Here is a 21,388-nt window from a genome sequence, read left to right as displayed (position 1 = left end):
AGCTGGCTAGATTGTCGGGCTCAACGGGTAGTGATCAATGGCTCCATGTCTAGTTGGCAGCCGGTGTCAAGTGGAGTGCCCCAGGGGTCGGTCCTGGGGCCCGTTTTGTTCAATATCTTCATAAATGATCTGGAGGATGGTGTGGATTGCACTCTCAGCAAATTTGCGGATGATACTAAACTGGGAGGAGTGGTAGATACGCTGGAGGGGAGGGATAGGATACAGAAGGACCTAGACAAATTGGAGGATTGGGCCAAAAGAAATCTAATGAGGTTCAATAAGGATAAGTGCAGGGTCCTGCACTTAGGATGGAAGAATCCAATGCACCGCTACAGACTAGGGACCGAATGGCTCGGCAGCAGTTCTGCGGAAAAGGACCTAGGGGTGACAGTGGACGAGAAGCTGGATATGAGTCAGCAGTGTGCCCTTGTTGCCAAGAAGGCCAATGGCATTTTGGGATGTATAAGTAGGGGCATAGCGAGCAGATCGAGGGACGTGATCGTTCCCCTCTATTCGACACTGGTGAGGCCTCATCTGGAGTACTGTGTCCAGTTTTGGGCCCCACACTACAGGAAGGATGTGGATAAATTGGAAAGAGTACAACGAAGGGCAACGAAAATGATTAGGGGTCTAGAGCACATGACTTATGAGGAGAGGCTGAGGGAGCTGGGATTGTTTAGTCTGCAGAAGAGAAGAATGAGGGGGGATTTGATAGCTGCTTTCAACTACCTGAAAGGGGGTTTCAAAGAGGATGGCTCTAGACTGTTCTCAATGGTAGCAGATGACAGAACGAGGAGTAATGGTCTCAAGTTGCAATGGGGGAGGTTTAGATTGGATATTAGGAAAAACTTTTTCACTAAGAGGGTGGTGAAACACTGGAATGCGTTACCTAGGGAGGTGGTAGAATCTCCTTCCTTAGAGGTTTTTAAGGTCAGGCTTGACAAAGCCCTGGCTGGGATGATTTAACTGGGACTTGGTCCTGCTTTGAGCAGGGGGTTGGACTAGATGACCTTCTGGGGTCCCTTCCAACCCTGATATTCTATGATTCTATGATTCTATGATTCTATGTATGTCATGTATCCCATCGCTTCTGATCCCAAAGCACTTTAAAAACTAGGGTCCTAACCCCACAAGGACTTACATATATGTTCTTCACTTTACAGTGCGTGAGCTGTCCCATTTTGTTTCTTAGCCCTGGTCCAAGGCGCCCAGGGCTGTTTCCACTGAAGTCAATAAGAGTTTTGCCACTGACTTTGAAGGGGAAAGTGGATGGGATCAGGCCTTATATGTATAGGAATCACTAAGTCATGTAGCTGGGGTGGAGCTTGGAAGCTATTTAACTATGCTTAGTAATGAGTGCTTACTACTTTAAGGATAACATTTTTTGCATAACAGTATTTGGAACAAGCAGTAAAGAGGAAATTTTGTGTGTGTTTGTGTGTACTTAGATTGTAAGCTCTTTGGGGAGAACACTGTCTTCCTGTTTTGTGTTTGTGCAGTGCCTGGCACAGTGTGGGCCTGGTCCATGACTAAGGTTCCTAGGAACTACTGCAGTACAAATAATAATAATAGTAATGTATGTATAATGGGATAGATTTTTTCCTGCATCCAGGAGCCACTTGGCATGGGCAGGAGGTGGGTCAAGGAGCTGGCCTCGTTCTGTGGATGGGTCTTCATCAGCCCCCATGTGACTTTAGATACCATATGCCAACTTATAATTAGTGGACTGGATCCACCAGGCTCTGATATGCTCCCTACATGAGTGGGGTGGTTGGCACAGGTGCTGGCTCCCCCAGCTTTATGCCATCTAAGAATCTGGTATAAAGTGAGTATAGACACAGTGAATGTGTGTGTGTGTGTGTGATGGTATATATACAACAAAGGCTAAAGTACAACATGTGTGTAACTGGTTTTAAGTGCATATTTTATGCTTGCAAAATTCAAAAATGGCTTCAGCTTAAAAAAACCATATGGCTTATAATGCCATTTTCTTGCACTAGGATTGAATCTGGCCCCGAGTGCCATGTGGCCTCAGTATTATTATCACCATTGTAGACATGGATAAACTGAGCTGAAGAGAGGTTAAATAATTTTCCCACAACAAATTAATGGAAAAATTACAAGTAGATTCCAGGTGACCTAACTCCTCCTGCCCACTCTAACCACTAGACCACAATAAGTTCCTTTTCAAAGGCAGCTTTCTGACTTTTACTATGTACACTCAACAGTTTACACATTTCTAACAGGTGTATTTCTGCTTTTTTGACTAGTTATTCCTGCTGAAGTAGAGAAGGGCCATCCAGGGGGACAGTACAATGCACGCGTGCAGTTAAACAAAGTTATCTTTCATTTATTTCATGTTGCGGGAAGGTTGGAGGTGTGAGGGGAGATGCAGGATGGACTTAACTAATATGAGTTTCTGCTACAGCTGAAAACAATTGACAGCTGATGTGACTCTTCATAAAGCAACTGAATTGCAGATTGCAATTAAAGATTTAGTATAAACGTGTACCTGATATCTCTCTTCACAGTAGAGAACAGTCACATGAGCAATGGGTAAGACTAAAAGAACTGCCACACAAAGACCAATGGTTCTTTTACACTTAGGTTAAGACTCCAACAAGACTGTTAAAAATAGGCTTCATTGGGTATACACCCTAACATAGTATTTACATCCATCGGACATACGTTTTTAAATTATCATTAAAATGTTCTTTAGATATAATTGTATGAGATGGATGCACCTGCCTGATGTAGATATTATACCATTATTGCTATTGTACTATAAAAGGCCTTTTTTAAAGATTCCTAATGGTAATGAAAATATTCTGATATAGCATTAAGAATTTTGCTACTGAAGTGTGTTTAATGTAAATATGCTGTCAGATACCCTTCAAGTAATTGACAAGAGCAGATGATTAGCAGTGTTCTCAATAGTGTTTTTGCATAATCTTACATTTTGACAGAACTCTTCAGTGGCTTGTTATTGTCAGCGCTCTGCAATCAGTATTACTTTTTCCTTGACAACATTTACTTTGTCATTATAAATCTTGTAAGTGGTCATTTAACTTGTTCAGTGTGCATGTAAGAGTATCATTACTAACACATTTGGAAAAATGTCTTCCTGTTGAGAAACTATCATGAAAGTAAACTTTAAAAAACTCTAAATGAAGTAGGTTCACTGCTATTTCTCTGATACTCACCTGTATCAGTGGGCGTCTTATTTATTGTATGTTTCAATGATAATTTTGTCATCTCCTTCTTATTGAACATTCTCATGTTGCCTGTCAAATTCATCTTGGTGGTTCTGGGCTTTTTGTTAGTGTTTTCATTCTTTATTGTTATTGTTTTAATTATAATCATTTACATCTAACTGGCCAAAATTAAACAGTTGTTATCCGTAAGCATTTATAATTACATACAGTATGTAACATTAATAGTCAATATAATAAATCTTCACATTTATAGAAGCATCTCTTGTTTCTCCAGCAGTTCTTTAATCTGTCTCAATGGATTTCTAGTGTACAGCTCATATAGATTTGGTCAGTGACAAGGGTTAGAGTAGTCTTGTAGAACATTTACTTGTAGCTGTGAAAAGCCCACATTCATCAGAGGATTAGGTCGATCAGATTGTACCAGGATCAATGGAAGGCCTGTGTGATCCCTCTTAGGCTGTAATGTGTTCACCTTCTTTGGAGAGAATTCACATACACACACATTTCTCTGTCTTAAAGCCATTTATCTCAGAATGTCAAATTGCAATAATTAACCATTATTGATCTTAAATTCAATTAACTTCATTAACACAGGTCATGATGAGGGTGCTTGTAAGGGAAAGGTACTTGACAAGTGTCTTTTCTTATGTGACATTGACTGTTCACAGTTGTGGCTATAAACTACCATAGGAACATCTTTTAAAAATGACAAGAGTTTGGTTGGTGACTAAGAGGAGACATTTTAATCCCCTCTCCCCTCACTATTTAGATTTCAGGTTTTCCACAGGTTTTCAGGAATCTGTGAACCTTGTACTTCCAGCTTGTGATTTTAGTGGGGGTATTATAGGAAAGCCCAACTTAGCTAAATATACTGCAAGAATAGTGCAGTTCATTAGCTAATGCAGGACAGAGACCCATTTCCAAAACAGTATGATTAGCAGATGAATGAAATGAATATTCAGGGTCTCTCTTTGCTGTACAATATGAAACAAAACGGAAGCATCTTGTAGAGGGAAATCCTAAAGTCTTTACTCAATTCTTATTCCTAACTCAGGCAAAACTCTCTTATTGTAGGCATTAGTAGTCCCTAAGTAGGGCTAAATAGAAACTGAGTAAGGATACCAGGTGTTGACCCATAACTCTCTTTTCATGGAGCAACTTCATTGTAAGTGGAGATTCACAATAGCTGAAATTGCAATTTGCACAATGCAATGCATTGAAACAGATTGGGACTTTCATTGTACTTCACTGTTCCCATATTGCACAGAGTTCATTATAAGCAAGAGGTGCATCTAAAACTGTATAAGTGTAAAACTGTACAAGTGACTTCAATGGGAATTTGGTGTTCACAAGGAAAGAAAGGTTAGGCTTGAAGGCCTTTTAATATAAGGAAAGAATTAGACAATGCATTTTGAATGTCTTGAACCGCTATGATCATTTAAAAATAATCTTTTAGAATGACTTCTACACTCCAATTGAAATAATTTTTAAGGTAAAGCATTATTGTACACCCATGTTTTAAAATGTAGCATGAAAGCTTTGCTACACTTCCAGAGATCCATGTTTATTTTTCATCTTGCTAATACTAACACACAGCCACTATTCAGGTCATTAAAAGGTTGCAAGATAAGTACAAATTAAAAGCAACCAGGAACATGGGAAGATTATAGAGAGTAAAGGTGTAAGATTTTTTCCCTAATATTCTCAGAAATTCTAGGTAATAATTAGAAGAATAGAATCAGAGAAATTTGGGGAGAGGCGATACCATTCAGAAACAGATTTCTGAGACAATTAAATGGTCATTTTGTCACTGCATTTGCTATTTCCACTCCACTATACAAAACATTTGCTGAGAAGAGGCAGGGCAGAAGCAGAATGGTTTGATTACGGCATTTGATCATATGAAGAAACTGAAGTTCCCTTACAACATCTGTTTTCTTAGTGAAGGATTATAATAATTAAGAGCTATTAGAGCCATATTGAGAACTTTTATGTTCATGCCTACTTATCCTGGAGTTGGCTGTGAATCTTGTATTAGTTTGTTGAATGCTCTATATGCTTCCAGTGATTAAAAAATGCTACCCAAATGCTGATATCAAGCCAGGATTTGTGGCATTGTTTTTGTTTGTTTTTTGATTTTAGAATCCATTCATTTAAAGGGTTTAGTGAAACACGCACGTAACCTTGTGCTGTTAATAACCTTTTTCCAAATAGATTTGTGTTTCCTGAAGATTTGATGGAATAATTTTGCCAACAAAAAGAAATTGATAATTTGGAAGTCAGAAAACCACCACGTAAAATGTGTCAATAGCTAAATATATGATCCAAATCAAAACTATGGTTAAGGGCTACAACCCTAAGTGCCTGTCCGTCTCTCCCTGCGGACACATGACTTTCATTGTATTATACGCCTACACAGAGTGGAGAATTGGACACAGTTCTGTACGTTGCAGCCAAGGAACCTGCCCTGGAAACCAGCAGGAACTTGAGTTATGTCTTGCTTAGAACTGGTCACATTATTCATAGTGAGTAATTCATACAAGAAATTTAACTTTAGCTGAAATAGTTGCAAATAGATTAATTTTACTAGTTTATTTGTTAATTGGAATTGTTCTGTTTGTGTGAATCTTTGCTTGTGAACTGTTCACTTCAGCAGTTAATGATTTACCATTTGTAATTGACTGCTTTGTTTGGTATTGTTCCTACTTTCTGGTTGGCTGATTGATACTTGAAATATTATAAGCGGGAGGAGTACAGATATTGAATACCCTTATTCACCTGTGAATAACTCTGTTCTTTGGCAAATTGGTTGTTCTCTGTAAAAATGTACCTTTCTCCAATAATTTGTATGGGTGGGTGAAATGTTTGCCTTCACATGCATGAGATGTGAACAAAAAAGGGCATGAATGTGGTCAAAGCAAACAGCAATTCAGAACCTGAATGAATGGTCACAAGCACTATTTTTCTGGTCGCCTTGCTCTAACTGAGATGTGCTCATAAGCTCATAAGGTTGTGCTTACATGTATGCAGTGAGGGGAGGAGGTAAGAAGCCTTTCTTCTGCATCCCTTTGCACAGATTGCAGAAGGACCAGAAAAAATTCCAGTCCCTGAGTTCATAGGACCACAGGGACTCGCCCAGCATGTGTAGTGTCTCAAAGGGGGGCAAGGAGGAGGCAGGGTCCTAGCTATATCGTACAAAGGTGTATGGTAGTGGGCATACTTGTTCTTTGCTCCTTGGAGCCACATGAAGCAGAATGCCTCCTGGGGCTCCCTCTAAAGCAGTGTGGCTTTACACTGCTCCTAGCGTAAATGGCACAGTAGGCCACACAGAGCATGGGCCAAATTCTGCGCTCTAACTCCTGTTCACCTATTTCATGACTGAAACAGAGAAGAATTTGCTCCACTATCTCTATGAACTTCCTTGGGACAAAGAAATCCAGGAGCCATTTGTATCTGTCACAAGTTAGTTGTGTTATATGTGTGTAAATGAGAGTTAGTGGCTCCTGAATGGTCTCTACTGCCAAACTATTATTCTTATTCTGACAATTCTTAGTTTAAAATAGGTATTTAATTCATTTCTGAACAGCACAATATGGTGTATAAAAGCATGTTGCACATGGGGAAGTTTCTTTGATTCTGCTAGTACTCAGCTAGTTTTTTTGATTCTGCTAGTTCTCCATGCTGGTAGGAAGTGACGATGAGATTCTTTTTAGGGCCTACGTTCCTCTCTGCTCAGAACTTCATATAGAAAAGGGCAGTGAGGGCTGATGTCTTCATGCAAGCAGGTCCAATTCTTTAGCAACTCCTCATCCAATCTGGCACCTAGAAGAGAAGACTCTAGTGTGATGTGCTGATATGCTGCTCAACATGTTGGACAGGTGTGGTGTGAGATCTCATATGTGGGTTATTTTAACAGGTTTCAGGAACACAGATACCCTGTGCCAAGAGGTGCCAAGGGAGTGAAGGCCTCATGCAGAAACCAGGGCAAAACACAAGCTTGGAGTTGACAGAGGTGTGATCTGTCGGATGACTCTAGTCTCTTAGAACAGATCCTTCCCTCAAGTTCCGCTCTGTGCTGAGAGCAGAAAACTATTTGTGGGAGAGTTTAGGCCATGCCTCTTCTTGACTCAGTGAGCATTCCTACATTCCCTGCTGCTGAATGCAGATTGCTGGCCATGTGCAGATCTTGCTGTTGTCAAATAATAGTTTGCTCCAGAGATTTGTGATCACAGGTTCTGGCCTTTGAACAATGGACACAACTGTGGGCACTTCACTGGGGAATTCAATCCTTAATTATTTTTAAAGATTAAAACTGTTAATTATTTCTAGTTATGTGCACATGCATAGGAAGTTTAGGTACAGAACCTAGAACTCCAGACTCCTGGTCCAGTTCTACTTATGTGTTTTGCCTGTATCCCTTCATTATAGAAATGAACTTAACAGATAATTTAAGAAATCTAGGTTCCATTCCTAGACGTTCTATGTGACCTTAAGCAAGGAGCTTAACTCGCTGTGCCTTCATTTACCCTTTCTATAAAATGGGGATAATGGCACTTACCTATACTACAGGGGTGCTGAGAGGAATAGTACATTAATGCATTTAAAGCTGTTGAGCTCCTTGACTGGAGGGCACTGAATAGAAAGGCCCAGATGTTATAAAAATTCATCTGCTATAATAACTTTGGTTTTTCAGGTGTGTGTTAAATGTGTTTATTACTGCTTGCACTGGGGAAGTACATTGTGACTAAGGAAATTATATAAATGAGAGATTTGAAGAATCATCTTTGATTTACCAAACTTTTAAGCAGTACTTGGTTTCAGATGGAAGAATGCCTTCCTTATTCAAATAAGTAACATGAGTAAGTGCCTTCTGACTTCTTAGTCTCGTTTGTTGGTTATGCATGTTCCAAACTGCATAACACGTAGAGATGAGATGTGTGTGATTTTTCAGATAGAAGTTTACTGAACCTGAGTAATTTGAAAAGGAGAGTTGGGTTCTGATGCTCTTTCATTTAAACTACACCTAAAAGCAAGGAAGCATGGGATCCAAGTGACATGAGAATAAGGTGCTTAGTGTAGATTTCCTTCATTCTGTGTGCAGGCTGGTCCACGTTTCAATGTAGCAGAAACTGTTCTTGTTATCATCTATTCCCTATGTATTCACGTCTATGTAATTCTCTCCTCTAATGCTAACAGTTGATTTGAGCTCTCTGAAGTTGCTCCAAATGTAATACCAGTACAGGATGCTGGATTAGAGCAGCTGGCTAGCTTCCTGTGGCCTATTTCTGAGCTTTCTCTATCAGACAGCTGCAGTACTTTCAGCAAAGAAACAAATGCTAGTACACTTCAAAGTTTCTGGCGCCTAATGATAGCCACCCATTACACTGGCATGCTGTCACATCCATCCCCACTCCGACTCCCAATAATTTAATACCACATTATTATTGGCATGAAGAAGCTGCAGATTTATTAACACACAAAATATCCAACTAAACAAGCATTAATCATGCACATTACATCAAATTAACATGTAGAAAATTAATATTCTTGACCTTGCCAGTGGGCAGAATAATAAATCTTGAACTAGAATATTACTCTAGTGAAAGGTACCAACTACTCCAACCAATGTGTGAGAGAAGCATGGATCTCTCCACCTGGAAATAACATTTCATTTCAACAACGGACAGTCCTGCCCCAATGAAACAGAGCCTCTGACTTCTCTAAGCAGGAATAATGGCTAGATTGCTATGCTTGTGTAAAGAAAGCATTGCCATTCACCATTTTTTGTTGCCACTCTTGGGGGAGGAAAAACCATTACCAGTATAAACATTTTGATTTAGACACACAGTAGCCTCCCATATTTGTAGAAATATGATGGACTGATATTAGTTCTCACTGCTTGCATGGTGCCCATGGTGTGTGCATGGAGTATGTCTGTGAGTATATCCATGTATGTACAGTATGTGCATGTATAGGTTGTTTTGGGCAGTGATGTAGCACACATTATTTCTCTAGCAAAGAAATGATGCATAGCTCAGTTATGAAGGTAATTTCCTCTTGTATGGAAATGAATTCCATTATATTATCGCTTAATGTTATGTATTTATATCAAATGTGTTAATTTCATTTTTACCTAGCAGTTTAGTTAATAATTATAACAAATGTTAATGAGGGAGCTGTCTGATCTCGACTTCTCTCTACCTGTACCAAGGATAGGTTTCTTAACTCTTCTGATATCTTAATTTTCCCTACAAACCCAGTGCCATTCCAGGAAAGCATTTTCCTTCTTTTGTCAAATGGACTGTCACAATCATGGAAACATTTGGGTTGCAAGTGACTTCTTTGGGGTCACCTAGCTTTTCAGGATGTAAAGTGAAAAGTTTTGTGGGGAGTGAGTTTGTTTGTTTATGTGGAGGGAAAAAAAGCCAGAATAGAACTACATAATCGCTTTCATTTTAATTCTTACTAACTTATTTTGCCTTTTAGAGGCACCTCTAAAGTCATCCCGCCCCCAAACTGGGCTGTTGAGGTGTTAAAGAACATACACTTACCTCACTGTTTCAGACATTTACTTTACGTATGAAAAATATGAAAAGAGGAAAAAGGACAAAGAAAATAAACCCACACAAATGAACATGGGAATGGGTGATAGGGGATGGATCACTTGATGATTACCTGTTCTGTTCATTCCCTCTGGGGCACCTGCCATTGGCCACTGTTGAAAGACAGGATACTGGGCTAGATGGACCTTTGGTCTGACCCCGTATGGACGTTCTTATGTTCTAACATTGTTGAAACTTACATTTAGTGTCCCGTGCAGACAGACGGAATAAATAGGTGACCAGCTGGGGGATGGCACCAGTTCCAGTTGGTTTGGACGAGGGTGGTTTATATCTTGCTCCTTCTCATAGATACCCTCATCCTCTGCCCAAGGGAAGGGCATAAAGGTTCTCAGCACTGGCTAGATCTCTAGTGGAGAGAGTTGGGGGTAGGGCTGAGTGTCATCTTCCCTGTCACTTGTTCAGTTGGATAACCTTACTGCACTGGACCCAAATAACAGACTAGAGCTGAAGAAGGTGCAGTCCCCTTTTCCCCCATGTTGTTTTGGGATTAGTTTATTAAAGTTGCACCCTCATATGCTGGACTGATTCGTGCTCTCTATGTCTTATTTCCTGTGTGTCTGAATCAAAACTCTGATGTCACAAACTCGACTTCATGACTCCAGCTTGGGAAGGAGAAGAGCAGTTGTCGAGGAGATAGCTTCTGGTTAACATACAGATATGCTTAATAATTGGTAAAAAGGGTAAAGAAAGCAGGCTGGAGATTTTCAGCTAACATGAAAGTCACTCTTCTAAAAGTGGTGAATATAACAACACAAGCAGCTCAGACCAAGCAAAATTCCAAAGTTTCAATAGCCAGAGAAACCTAAATGTAAGAAAAAGCCATCACTAATCAGGGACTAGATTGTGCAAGCTTTGCTCACGCTGGTGAGCACCTATTCACACAAGTAGTTTTATTAGCGTCCAGGAACTACTCCTGTGACTACTCACTGTTATGAGGGTGGGTGGCAATCTCTAGCCCTACATGAATAAAGGGAGAAAAAGCCAGGCACACTTATAGATCGCCTCAGTGTGCTGCCTCAGGATGCAGGTGTGAAAAGGAGATCGTACTAGGGCAGGCAGTGTGACAGTAACCTACCTTTTCCTTTATGCCGTAAAGAGGTGATTTCTGTTTGGAAAGGGAAGCATAGGGACAGGAGTTTTTATTTAACAAAAAACCCACACAAACAAAAACACACCTATTTTCACAAAGAGGGTTCCACAGAAAAGGATTGTGCTATTTCAGGCTACATTTGCTTTTCATCATAGGGTCTGTGATATAATTTCTTTCTTCCTTTTCTTTTAAAATTCATGTCTGTTGGAGCTTTGGAATTGTTTTTCAGTTACTGATCATTGGTAGCAAATTATTCAGATCTTGTCATTGTCTTAAAATTCTCACTTTCAGAAGGTGGTTTGCATTGTTTGGGTCTGTTGGGCTGCATGCTTCCACTAGAATTGAGAAATACCCTGGTACAAATAACTAAAATAAGCCAACTTGTATTGTTCCATAAGAGGATGAAAGTGCTGAATGAATGACATTGTGTGATTGTAAACGCTTTGGAGCTTGGACTGTGAGTGTTTATATAGTGCCCAGCAGAATGGCACTGATTCTGATTGCAACCTGTTGGCACTTCTGTAATATAAATATTTCCTAGTAATAGGGTGATCAGACAGCAAGTGTGAAAAACCGGGACGGGGGTAAGGGGTAATAGGCGCCTATATAAGAAAAAGACCCAAAATCAGGACTGTCCCTATAAAATCAGGACATCTGGTAGGTGATTAGAGAAGTTTTACAGTCAACCTAAATATTTCCAAATAGCATAAAATTACAGCAAAATAGACAGTAGTTACATTGTCTTTAGATTCAACCTATGTATTTTTAAATTTAAAAATACAGTCTTGACATCTCTTCAGATATATTGCACATTTGATCTGTAACACCTAGGCACAAGTTATGTGTTGCTCTGACTTCATATGTTTGTGCTTTCAAGGGTTTAACTCAGAATGCAAGGGCCAGATTATAATCTCACATGATTGGAAGCAGTTTTGCTAAAATCGTCAATGTGAGAAGGCACTAGTAAATTTTTTTATATATATTTCCCAACTGATTACACCATACTTCTTTTGAAACTGGAAGTCTAACGTCAGTGTTACTTTAACAGTTATTTTGTCATTAGTGCTTCACTTAAAAACAATCACCCTGAAAAGAAGCGTGAAAGATTTCTAATGATAGATACATGATATATATCCATAAAACTTTTCTCCTTCTTCCACTGCCCTGAATGAAATAGCTTCATTTGATCAATATACAGTATACACTTTTGCTTGAATAAACAGGCTGTATAGATTGTTGTGTATGCTGAACTGTGCCATGCTTGGCCTGATGCCCTCACATTCCAGGTGTGTTGTGAAGCCAAATGCCTTCAGCCATCTGAAAACTATGGATATCTACTGCAATTGCATTTTTTCTAAGCATATTATTATTTTGGTAATAGATAGCTAGGAAGTTCTCCATGTATTGGTTATATGGTTAGTTTAGTTATTTAAAAAAACAAAATATTATCTAATATGCATATATTTATATGTATTTTATCTTTTCACTTATTTTTACATTAAAACATTCAGTAGAAATAGATTAGTTTGATCAATTACTGATTGCGCTCTTAATGTTTTGATAGAATTTTCCTGCCCAAAGGCATTACTTTTATGTGTAAAATACACGTAGGGTGCCAGTATGAAAAACTAACATAAAGCTAGTCAGTTCCTAACTATCCTATTCAGGAAGAGTGTATTAGATTTACATCACCAGTTGCATTACTTAAAAAAAAGACAGAATCCCTGTTGGGTGCCCATGTAGCTTATGCTGAGTAAATATTGACAAAGTAGTCTAAAGAGCAAACACTTTGACATTTGTAAGGTCCACTGGAAGGTCTTGTATATATTTATACAGCAAGAATGAGTACAGCATACCAATTTTCTTGAACTTGTCCCTGACATAATTCTGCATGGGCTTTCTTGTTGGGAAGAGAAGTGTGTTTAAATGTGAATGGGTCATTTGTTGCATCTGTAATGAATATCTTGAATCACAGTTAGTCAGGTATTTCCGAATTTAGAGTCACCAGCTGTACCACATACAAAAAGAAAAGAAAAAAAGAAATCTTGTTTTTTTAATTTATTGTAATCAATGTACATTGTTTTTACTTTGTAGGAATTTTATTGATGTTTTTGTCCTTTATATTTATTGAAAATTGAGTCTCAAAAATGTAATGAGTAAAAAATGCTTGCTTAATTTAAATTGTGAATCTGTCTGTTAAGAAATGCATTAGGGGTAGGAGAAGCATAAGACATATTAATTGACAGACAGGAGCTGCTGTCTCTGAGGTTGATACAAGTAATTTATTACTTTAGAAATGAATGCCACCTCCAGAATGTGCTTCATTAATTTCAAATTTAATTTTAATTTCAAGCTGTTGCCCCTTGAGAAGAATAAGGTGGCAAATTATGTTTGAAGAGCAGATTTTTTTTTCTTGCTCTGAAGAAACATTACATTTTAACTGTTTAATTTTACAAATAAATGCAGTTCTTTAGCTGAAATATTTAAACAGCGATGGAAAGTATGATCCACAGTCACTAACTCTTATTGTTTTTGTTTTGTCCATGATAGCCTATGTTTCAGATGAACTGAAGGCCGCAGCACTGGTGGAGGAAGACATGGAACCTGATGAAAATGCAATTGATGGGGAACCTTCAGCAAAATACGTGTGCCCAGAAAAAGACTACAGTAAGAACTGCCAGAGCTACCAAAACTCTCCAGCTGCTGAATTTTCCAGCCATGAAATGGACAGTGAGTCACACATCAGTGAGACAAGTGACCGAATGGCAGATTTTGAAAGCAGCTCTATCAAAAATGAGGAAGAGAGCAAGGAGGTTGCAATACCACTTGAAGATTCTGCTGTATCTGATAGCTTAGAACAAATGAAAGCCGTATATAATAACTTCCTTTCCAATTCCTACTGGTCCAATCTCAATTTGAATCTCCACCAGCCGACTTCAGAAAAAAACAATGGCAGCAGCAGCAGTAGCAGCAGCAGCAGTAGCAGTTGTGGGAGTGGTAGCTTTGACTGGCATCAGACTGCTATGGCAAAGACACTGCAGCAAGTTTCTCAGAGCAGAATTCTTCCTGAACCAAGTCTTTTTAGCACAGTTCAGTTGTACAGACAAAGCAGTAAGCTTTATGGCTCTATATTTACTGGAGCCAGTAAATTCCGTTGTAAAGACTGCAGTGCTGCCTATGACACTTTAGTAGAATTAACAGTGCACATGAATGAAACCGGACACTATCGAGATGACAACCATGAAGCTGATAACAATAACCCTAAAAGATGGTCCAAACCTCGTAAACGTTCTTTGCTTGAAATGGAAGGGAAAGAAGATGCCCAGAAAGTATTAAAGTGTATGTACTGTGGCCATTCCTTTGAATCTCTTCAGGATTTGAGTGTTCATATGATCAAAACAAAACACTACCAAAAAGTGCCTCTGAAGGAACCTGTTACACCCGTAGCAGCAAAAATTATTCCAGCTACTAGGAAAAAAGCATCACTGGAGCTTGAACTTCCAAGTTCTCCAGATTCCACAGGTGGGACACCAAAAGCAACAATCTCGGACACCAACGATGCGCTACAAAAGAATGCAAATCCTTACATTACGCCAAATAATCGTTACGGTCACCAGAATGGTGCCAGCTATGCTTGGCATTTTGAGGCAAGGAAATCTCAAATTCTCAAATGCATGGAGTGTGGAAGTTCCCATGATACTTTGCAGGAACTGACTGCCCACATGATGGTGACAGGACATTTTATAAAAGTCACCAACTCTGCCATGAAGAAAGGGAAGCCAATTATAGAAGCCCCAGTGACGCCAACAATAACAGCTCTACTAGATGAAAAAGTTCAGTCTGTGCCACTCGCAGCCACCACTTTTACATCTCCCTCCAACACGCCTTCTAGTGTCTCCCCAAAATTGAATGTTGAAGTAAAAAAAGAAGTAGATAAAGAGAGAGGGGTTGCTGATGATAAAATGAAAGAGAAAGAGAAGTCAAATGAAGATGAGGAAAAGTATGATATCTCCTCAAAATATCATTATTTGACTGAAAATGACCTGGAAGAAAGTCCTAAAGGGGGGCTAGATATTTTAAAGTCTTTAGAAAACACTGTAACATCAGCTATAAACAAAGCCCAGAATGGTACACCAAGCTGGGGTGGCTATCCCAGTATTCATGCTGCCTACCAGCTACCTAACATGATGAAGCTGTCATTGGGTTCATCGGGAAAAAGTACACCCTTAAAATCTATGTTTGGAAACAATGAAATAGTGTCACCGACTAAAAACCAGCCCCTACTGTCGCCACCAAGCAGTCAAACCTCCCCTGTGCCAAAAACGAACTTTCATGCCATGGAAGAATTGGTAAAGAAAGTCACTGAGAAAGTGATTAAAGTTGAGGAAAAAATGAAAGAACCTGAAGGAAAACTGTCTCCAGTGAAACGTGCGACACCTTCACCATGCAGCAGCGAAATCAGTGAACCCCTCAAAATGGATGCCTCCAACGATGGTGGTTTTAAAAGCCAACAGAACAGCCCAGTTCCTCAGAGGGATAGTTGCAAGGATAGTACAGCTATAGAACCAGTGGAAAATGGTAAAGAGCCTGTAAAGTCAATTGCAAGTACATTAAGCAGCAGCACAGCTATTATTACAGATCATCCTCCTGAACAACCATTTGTAAATCCATTAAGTGCACTCCAGTCTGTTATGAATATTCATCTTGGGAAAGCAGCAAAGCCATCTTTGCCTGCTCTGGATCCAATGAGCATGCTTTTTAAAATGAGCAACAGTTTGGCAGAAAAGGCTGCGGTGGCCACCCCACCTTTGCAGTGCAAAAAAACAGACCACTTAGACCGTTATTTTTATCATGTCAACAATGACCAACCCATAGATTTGACGAAAGGCAAGAGTGACAAAAGCTGCTCTTTGGGTTCAGCGCTTTTGTCATCCACATCAACATCTTCTGCATCTTCTTCATCTACAGTGACAACAGCAAAGACATCTGCAGTCGTGTCATTCATGTCAAACTCGCCGCTACGCGAGAATGCCTTGTCAGATATATCTGATATGCTGAAGAACCTGACAGAAAGTCACACATCAAAATCTTCCACACCTTCCAGCATATCAGAGAAATCTGACATTGATGGTACCACAATAGAGGAACCAGAAGAGACTACACCAGCTCAGAAAAGGAAGGGACGTCAGTCTAACTGGAACCCTCAGCACTTGCTCATTCTGCAGGCCCAGTTTGCAGCCAGTTTACGACAGACATCAGAGGGAAAATACATTATGTCAGACTTGAGCCCTCAAGAAAGAATGCACATTTCAAGGTTTACGGGACTCTCAATGACCACAATTAGCCACTGGCTAGCCAATGTGAAATACCAGCTCCGAAGGACAGGAGGAACTAAGTTCCTTAAAAATTTGGACACTGGGCATCCAGTGTTCTTTTGTAATGACTGTGCTTCACAGATCAGAACTCCTTCAACTTATATCAGTCATCTTGAATCACATCTAGGTTTCAGGTTAAGAGACTTGTCCAAACTGTCCAATGAACAGATTAACAATCAGATAGCACAAACAAAGTCACCATCTGAAAAACTGGTGACATCATCTCCAGAGGAAGAAATTGGAACTTCCTATCAGTGTAAACTTTGTAACAGGACTTTTGCAAGCAAGCATGCTGTTAAACTTCATCTTAGTAAAACACATGGGAAGTCACCAGAGGATCATCTTCTGTATGTTTCGGAGTTAGAGAAGCAGTAGCATTTGCTTTTGATTTAAAATAACTGTAATTTGCTTTGAGGAAAACTGTCAAAGACGCCTTAAAGCTACTGTTTAGTTCTTGGCACATGTTCTTATTTTAACTCCAGAGAGTCACTCTGGGCTGAACTGTTTTGTATAATTGTACAGTGTTTAATAGAGGTGCATAATCAGCTGTTGTTACTGGTAAAATATGAAGGTTAAAATGCAGTGGTAAGTGTTTGGAACTTTGTGTAAATTCGATTTAGTTGCTGTGCATCCCTCTGATGCATCAAGCTGCATGCATTAACAGACAGTTTAATTAAGCATTTATAACTAATTCTGGTGCACTTTTTTCATGTGACTTAAGTGTGCTGGTATTTCTCACCCTATAATCTTTAGCCCTCTGAGTACTTTGAAACACTTTTGCTTTAATTTGGTAAAATGTATGGATATGTTTTTTAAAACCCTTACCAGCTTAGTTCTAATATGAACCTCCATTTATGCAGAGGTGTATCACACCTTGAAATTTAAAATATTATTTTCACATTGAAACATAGATGTATATATTGTATAGATTTCAAAATCTCTTATGGAAATGTAATTGTGATTAATGCCATGTTTTTCTTCAGCATTTTTAGCAATGACTGTTTTTGTACCTGATATGCCTCAGGTATAAGTTATACCTATATATAATGTATATTTCCTTTTTTAGGTCTAAGGGTTTTTCTTTTAACATCCAAACATTGTAAATTATATGAAAGGCACCACGAATAGCATTTATAAAGTATTCAGAAACATTATTCTTAAAGCAAAGTATGATTGTTTTGTTTTGCTATACAGTACATCTATATTGATAGAGGTTCATGTTTAAATTATACATATTTATTAGTATCGCTATCATTTGTTTTTAAACCAACTGATAACAGAAGCCATGGACTGCATCCTTGGCATGCATTATAACTATTTTGCACAACATGACTTTTAAAGGTATTTATTAGTAAAAGAAAATTTAAATAAAATAAAAAAAGTGAGAGAATTCAAAATAAACTCAGTGCTCAAAGGGTTAAATCTATTTGAAAACTTGTACTGTATTTCCTAAACATTGATAAAGCCTTTAAAATGTTTGTACTGTAATATTTTGCTTAAAAGTTATGAGGCATTCTGTGATATAACCTTTTACTTATTTATAAGCGCTATTGGTTGTTATTTCATATTGTAGAATGCCTTTTTATTTCAGTTGGTAACTTTCTGTTTTGTTCTGCCTAATTATTCTCCCAAGATTCCATACTGCAGCTTTATCTTTAGGCATATGAAAGGTAACCCGTGGTTACCAGCACACTAAGTGATTCTGTTCGTCTCCATTTTTGGCAGTTAATTTGCAGAAGTAACTGACAGCTGACACCATATGAGAATCTATGTATAAAATATTGGCATGTAAACAGCACAGACACTGTAATGCACTCTGTGCCCTGTTTTGTTGTTGACAATGAAGCACCATTATATGACTCTTCATATAACCTTTTTTTCTACAGCAGCATTAAAATTGTCTTTTTGCTATAATTTTGTGTTGCATTCACAATTATGTCTGAAATGTGCTACGACTAACGAGCACATTAAAATTAAATTGTATGCTATCTGTTTATGACTGAAGCTTGAGTAGGTTTCTTCATCTGCCAGGTGCTGGCAGTCAAAAGCTGCACATAAATCACTGGAGTTTTAGTGAACTTTTGCATTCAAAGAGCAGGGTAGCACTTATTCAAAGGCTGCATTAACAAAAATTTTCCCCAAGAAAAGATAAATGAATGTTATAACTCCACTTTAGAGATCGGGTAAGATTGACTGTAAAGAAGAGAGTTTATAAGCAACATGTGTGGCAAGGCAAATAGGTGTTTTTCTGTGCTGTACATTCAGACTCAGATAGTGATGCTTAAATGAATTCCTCTTGAATATACAGAATAGAGTAGTGCAATAGAGTAATGCAAGTAGTATTGGTAGGTGCTTCATGTCCAAATTTTTATTTATTTAAACAAAAAACAAAAAACACACAGCCCCAAATAATCTCTTTTTAAAAGTGACCAGTTAGCTGCCTACTATTATTTCTTTCTTTTCTGTTGTCCTCTGTAGTGTAAATGCTGGTATCTATGTTTTTTAAAACATTAGAAATTGTTCTGTTCATTTTATAAAGAATACAGCTTGAAGTAATATGTATTATTAGTAAATAGGCCCCATGAATAGCAATAATCAAGTCCAGTACTTGGATTATGGACTAGAACTCTGTGGTGGGGGTGTTTAAATTTTTATATTGTTGTTGTTTATTCTTTTTGCATTTGGCTTAACATTTAAATCTGACTTTAAAGTCATTAGTGTATTGAAGTTGATGGTCTCAACTCGGATCCTAATGAACAGTCATCTATATGACAAAACTGCTGCACATAATTTTTGCTGGTTAGCTGCATCATCTCAACTGTATGATCCTACCTTCTTAGAAAAGGTAATCCCTTCAGGCCAGGGCTGAGGTCTTTTTCTCTTTAGTGAAACATCCCTTAAGGCTGTCTGTATTTTTAAGACTAGATTACCTTAGTCCACATTGTAGCCAGAATCCCTCCTTCTGGGAACACAGATTTTCTCCTTGAAAATTAGAACATCTTAAATATAGCATTGGATTTCAGAACAGAATTTCACTAGTTGTGAGCCTGGTAGATTATTACATACATTTGCAACCCTTATATTTTCAAAAGGCACCATTTGATTGTAAGGTGGCAGTGGTAAATAGCATTGTGCAAAATTTTGCTATTTTTACATTTGGGGGAAGGGAAAAACAGGAGAGACAAACTCCTCAGTCCTTTTCAGTGTTTGTTTTGTTTATTTTCAAAATGCAGATGGGAGGAGGTAATGATTGTGAACGTCAAATACTACATTTGCAGCCCCTCCTCATTTGTGGTGATAATCAGTACCTGGGGCAAAATATCATCATATCAATATGCAGTGAGGAGGAGAACTAGTAGAAATACAGGGAGCAGCTATATCTATTAGCGTGAACCATAAATGACTTTTTCATACATTTTCAAAATATCTCTGAAACATTGCAAATAGCTAATCAGGATCTGCATGTCCCAAATTTATTAAAATAAAGTTCAGCTTGCATCTTAGAAGCTCCAAAACTGGCATACCAATGTGATTTCACATTATAAAGAATTCAGAGAATCAATGATCTCGTGTAATATCCTTTTTCCCCATATACTGATATGTATTTTGGCACAGTAACTCTCAGTCCTTACCAAATCACCGGCTTCTCTCTGCTGGCACACATTCCCCCCCCCATTAGATGCAGAATTTTTAACAACATTTGAGTCCTTAATTTTTGCTTTGCTCCTGATATTTTATCTATTTTAGAAATATGCAGATCAAATGTGAGAGAGAACAAAATGCCTAAAGAAAGGGGTTTTAAATGAAATTGTGATGGGGTGGAAGAGCTTTAAATCATAGGTGTATAAAGGTGACCCTGGTCTAACCCTACCCAAGTAGTGGCTTGTTGCAGCATACTGTATATCTTCCAGCCATCACATTTACGCAGTATCTTAAAATAACATTTGTGATAAATGTGCAATTTAACTAATTTATGGTGCTATGATGTGCTCAGGGCTACATGCAAGATGAAAATCTTAAATGGAGCTTGAACAGCTCACTTCACAACAAGAAATCAATATGCCAGATCTTAGAGAGCTGTTCTCTGGAGTTAACATTTAGGAAAAATATCAGTGAATGTATCTTTAAGTTTTAGGCAGCAAGAAATCTATAATTAACTGAAATACTACTTTTAGGTTAGTGCAAGAAACTCTTACTGGAAGAGTAAGATCCAAGTAAAATCTCTCCAGCATTTTCATTATATTTTCTTTTGGCATCAAAAATTGTAGATATGTTGTTCTAATTATACAGTTGCTTTCACTGTGCAAGCTACAATGTAATTTTCTAACCAAAGCAAGACAGATTAGCCTTATTTAAAAATTTAATATTCACACTATTGGGATTATCTATTGCATTTTAGTATGGCTGTTAATAAATGCTTAAATGATGTTTTGAAAAGTTGGAAACAGATATATACACATTTCATGGCAACAAGAGGTTTTGCTGTTTGTATCACGAGGTCATTTAAAAAATTATACGCACACGTAAAACTGAAGCAGCTCCTTTAATTCTGCAAGGCTTCAGTTGAAAACTATATTCAAGTGCAACAGAAAATTAATGAAGTATTCTATGTAGTATGAGGGGAAATGAGATGGTGGTAACAGCTAAATTTATTAAATTTTGCATTTTAGAACTTGTCTCCGGAGAGTTTTGTAAGTTTCTTAGTAAATATCAAAATATTACAATTCTTTTTCCTGCTTCATCCCAGTAGCTTTTCATTGTAGGACTGTGTGAGTGCTTTACGAAGTAGTCTGATACCTGTACTGTTCAGCAGAGCTGATATAGCATATGTTATAATACAGGCAAAGGTCATAAAACTTAAAAAATGTTCCAAAATTATTTAATGTTTAAAAAGTCATTGTATTTGTCTTTTAGCAAGCAGTGAAATCATCAGTTGTATTTGACTGGGCAGTTATTCCTTTGGTATTAGAAGCATTAACCTGTATCTCCCTAGGGTATTATTAGTAAATATATATATATATAATCTTTGGCTAAAGGAAACCAGTAAATTCTCCTCTCCTGGGACTTCATGCCAAGTTGTGCCTT

General features: G+C 38.1%; 1 protein-coding gene across 2 annotated transcripts in view; it reads left to right on the top strand.

Moving 5' to 3' along the window:
* TSHZ3 (teashirt zinc finger homeobox 3) overlaps positions 1-20,955 on the top strand; it is a 74,611-nt gene extending 53,656 nt beyond the window's left edge. For both annotated transcript variants that reach the window (XM_038368980.2, XM_038368981.2), the window contains exon 3: positions 13,479-20,955. In XM_038368980.2, the coding sequence (XP_038224908.1) occupies positions 13,479-16,678 (3,200 nt within the window). In that variant the 3' untranslated portion in view covers positions 16,679-20,955. The remainder of the gene's footprint in view (positions 1-13,478) is intronic.
* The last annotated feature ends 433 nt before the right edge of the window (positions 20,956-21,388 follow it).

The sequence above is a fragment of the Dermochelys coriacea genome, chromosome 12 (genome assembly GCF_009764565.3).
Source record: "Dermochelys coriacea isolate rDerCor1 chromosome 12, rDerCor1.pri.v4, whole genome shotgun sequence".
Taxonomy (NCBI): domain Eukaryota; kingdom Metazoa; phylum Chordata; order Testudines; family Dermochelyidae; genus Dermochelys; species Dermochelys coriacea.
The sequence above is the reverse complement of the archived record's forward strand: the minus strand, read 5'-3'. Positions and strand labels throughout refer to the sequence as shown.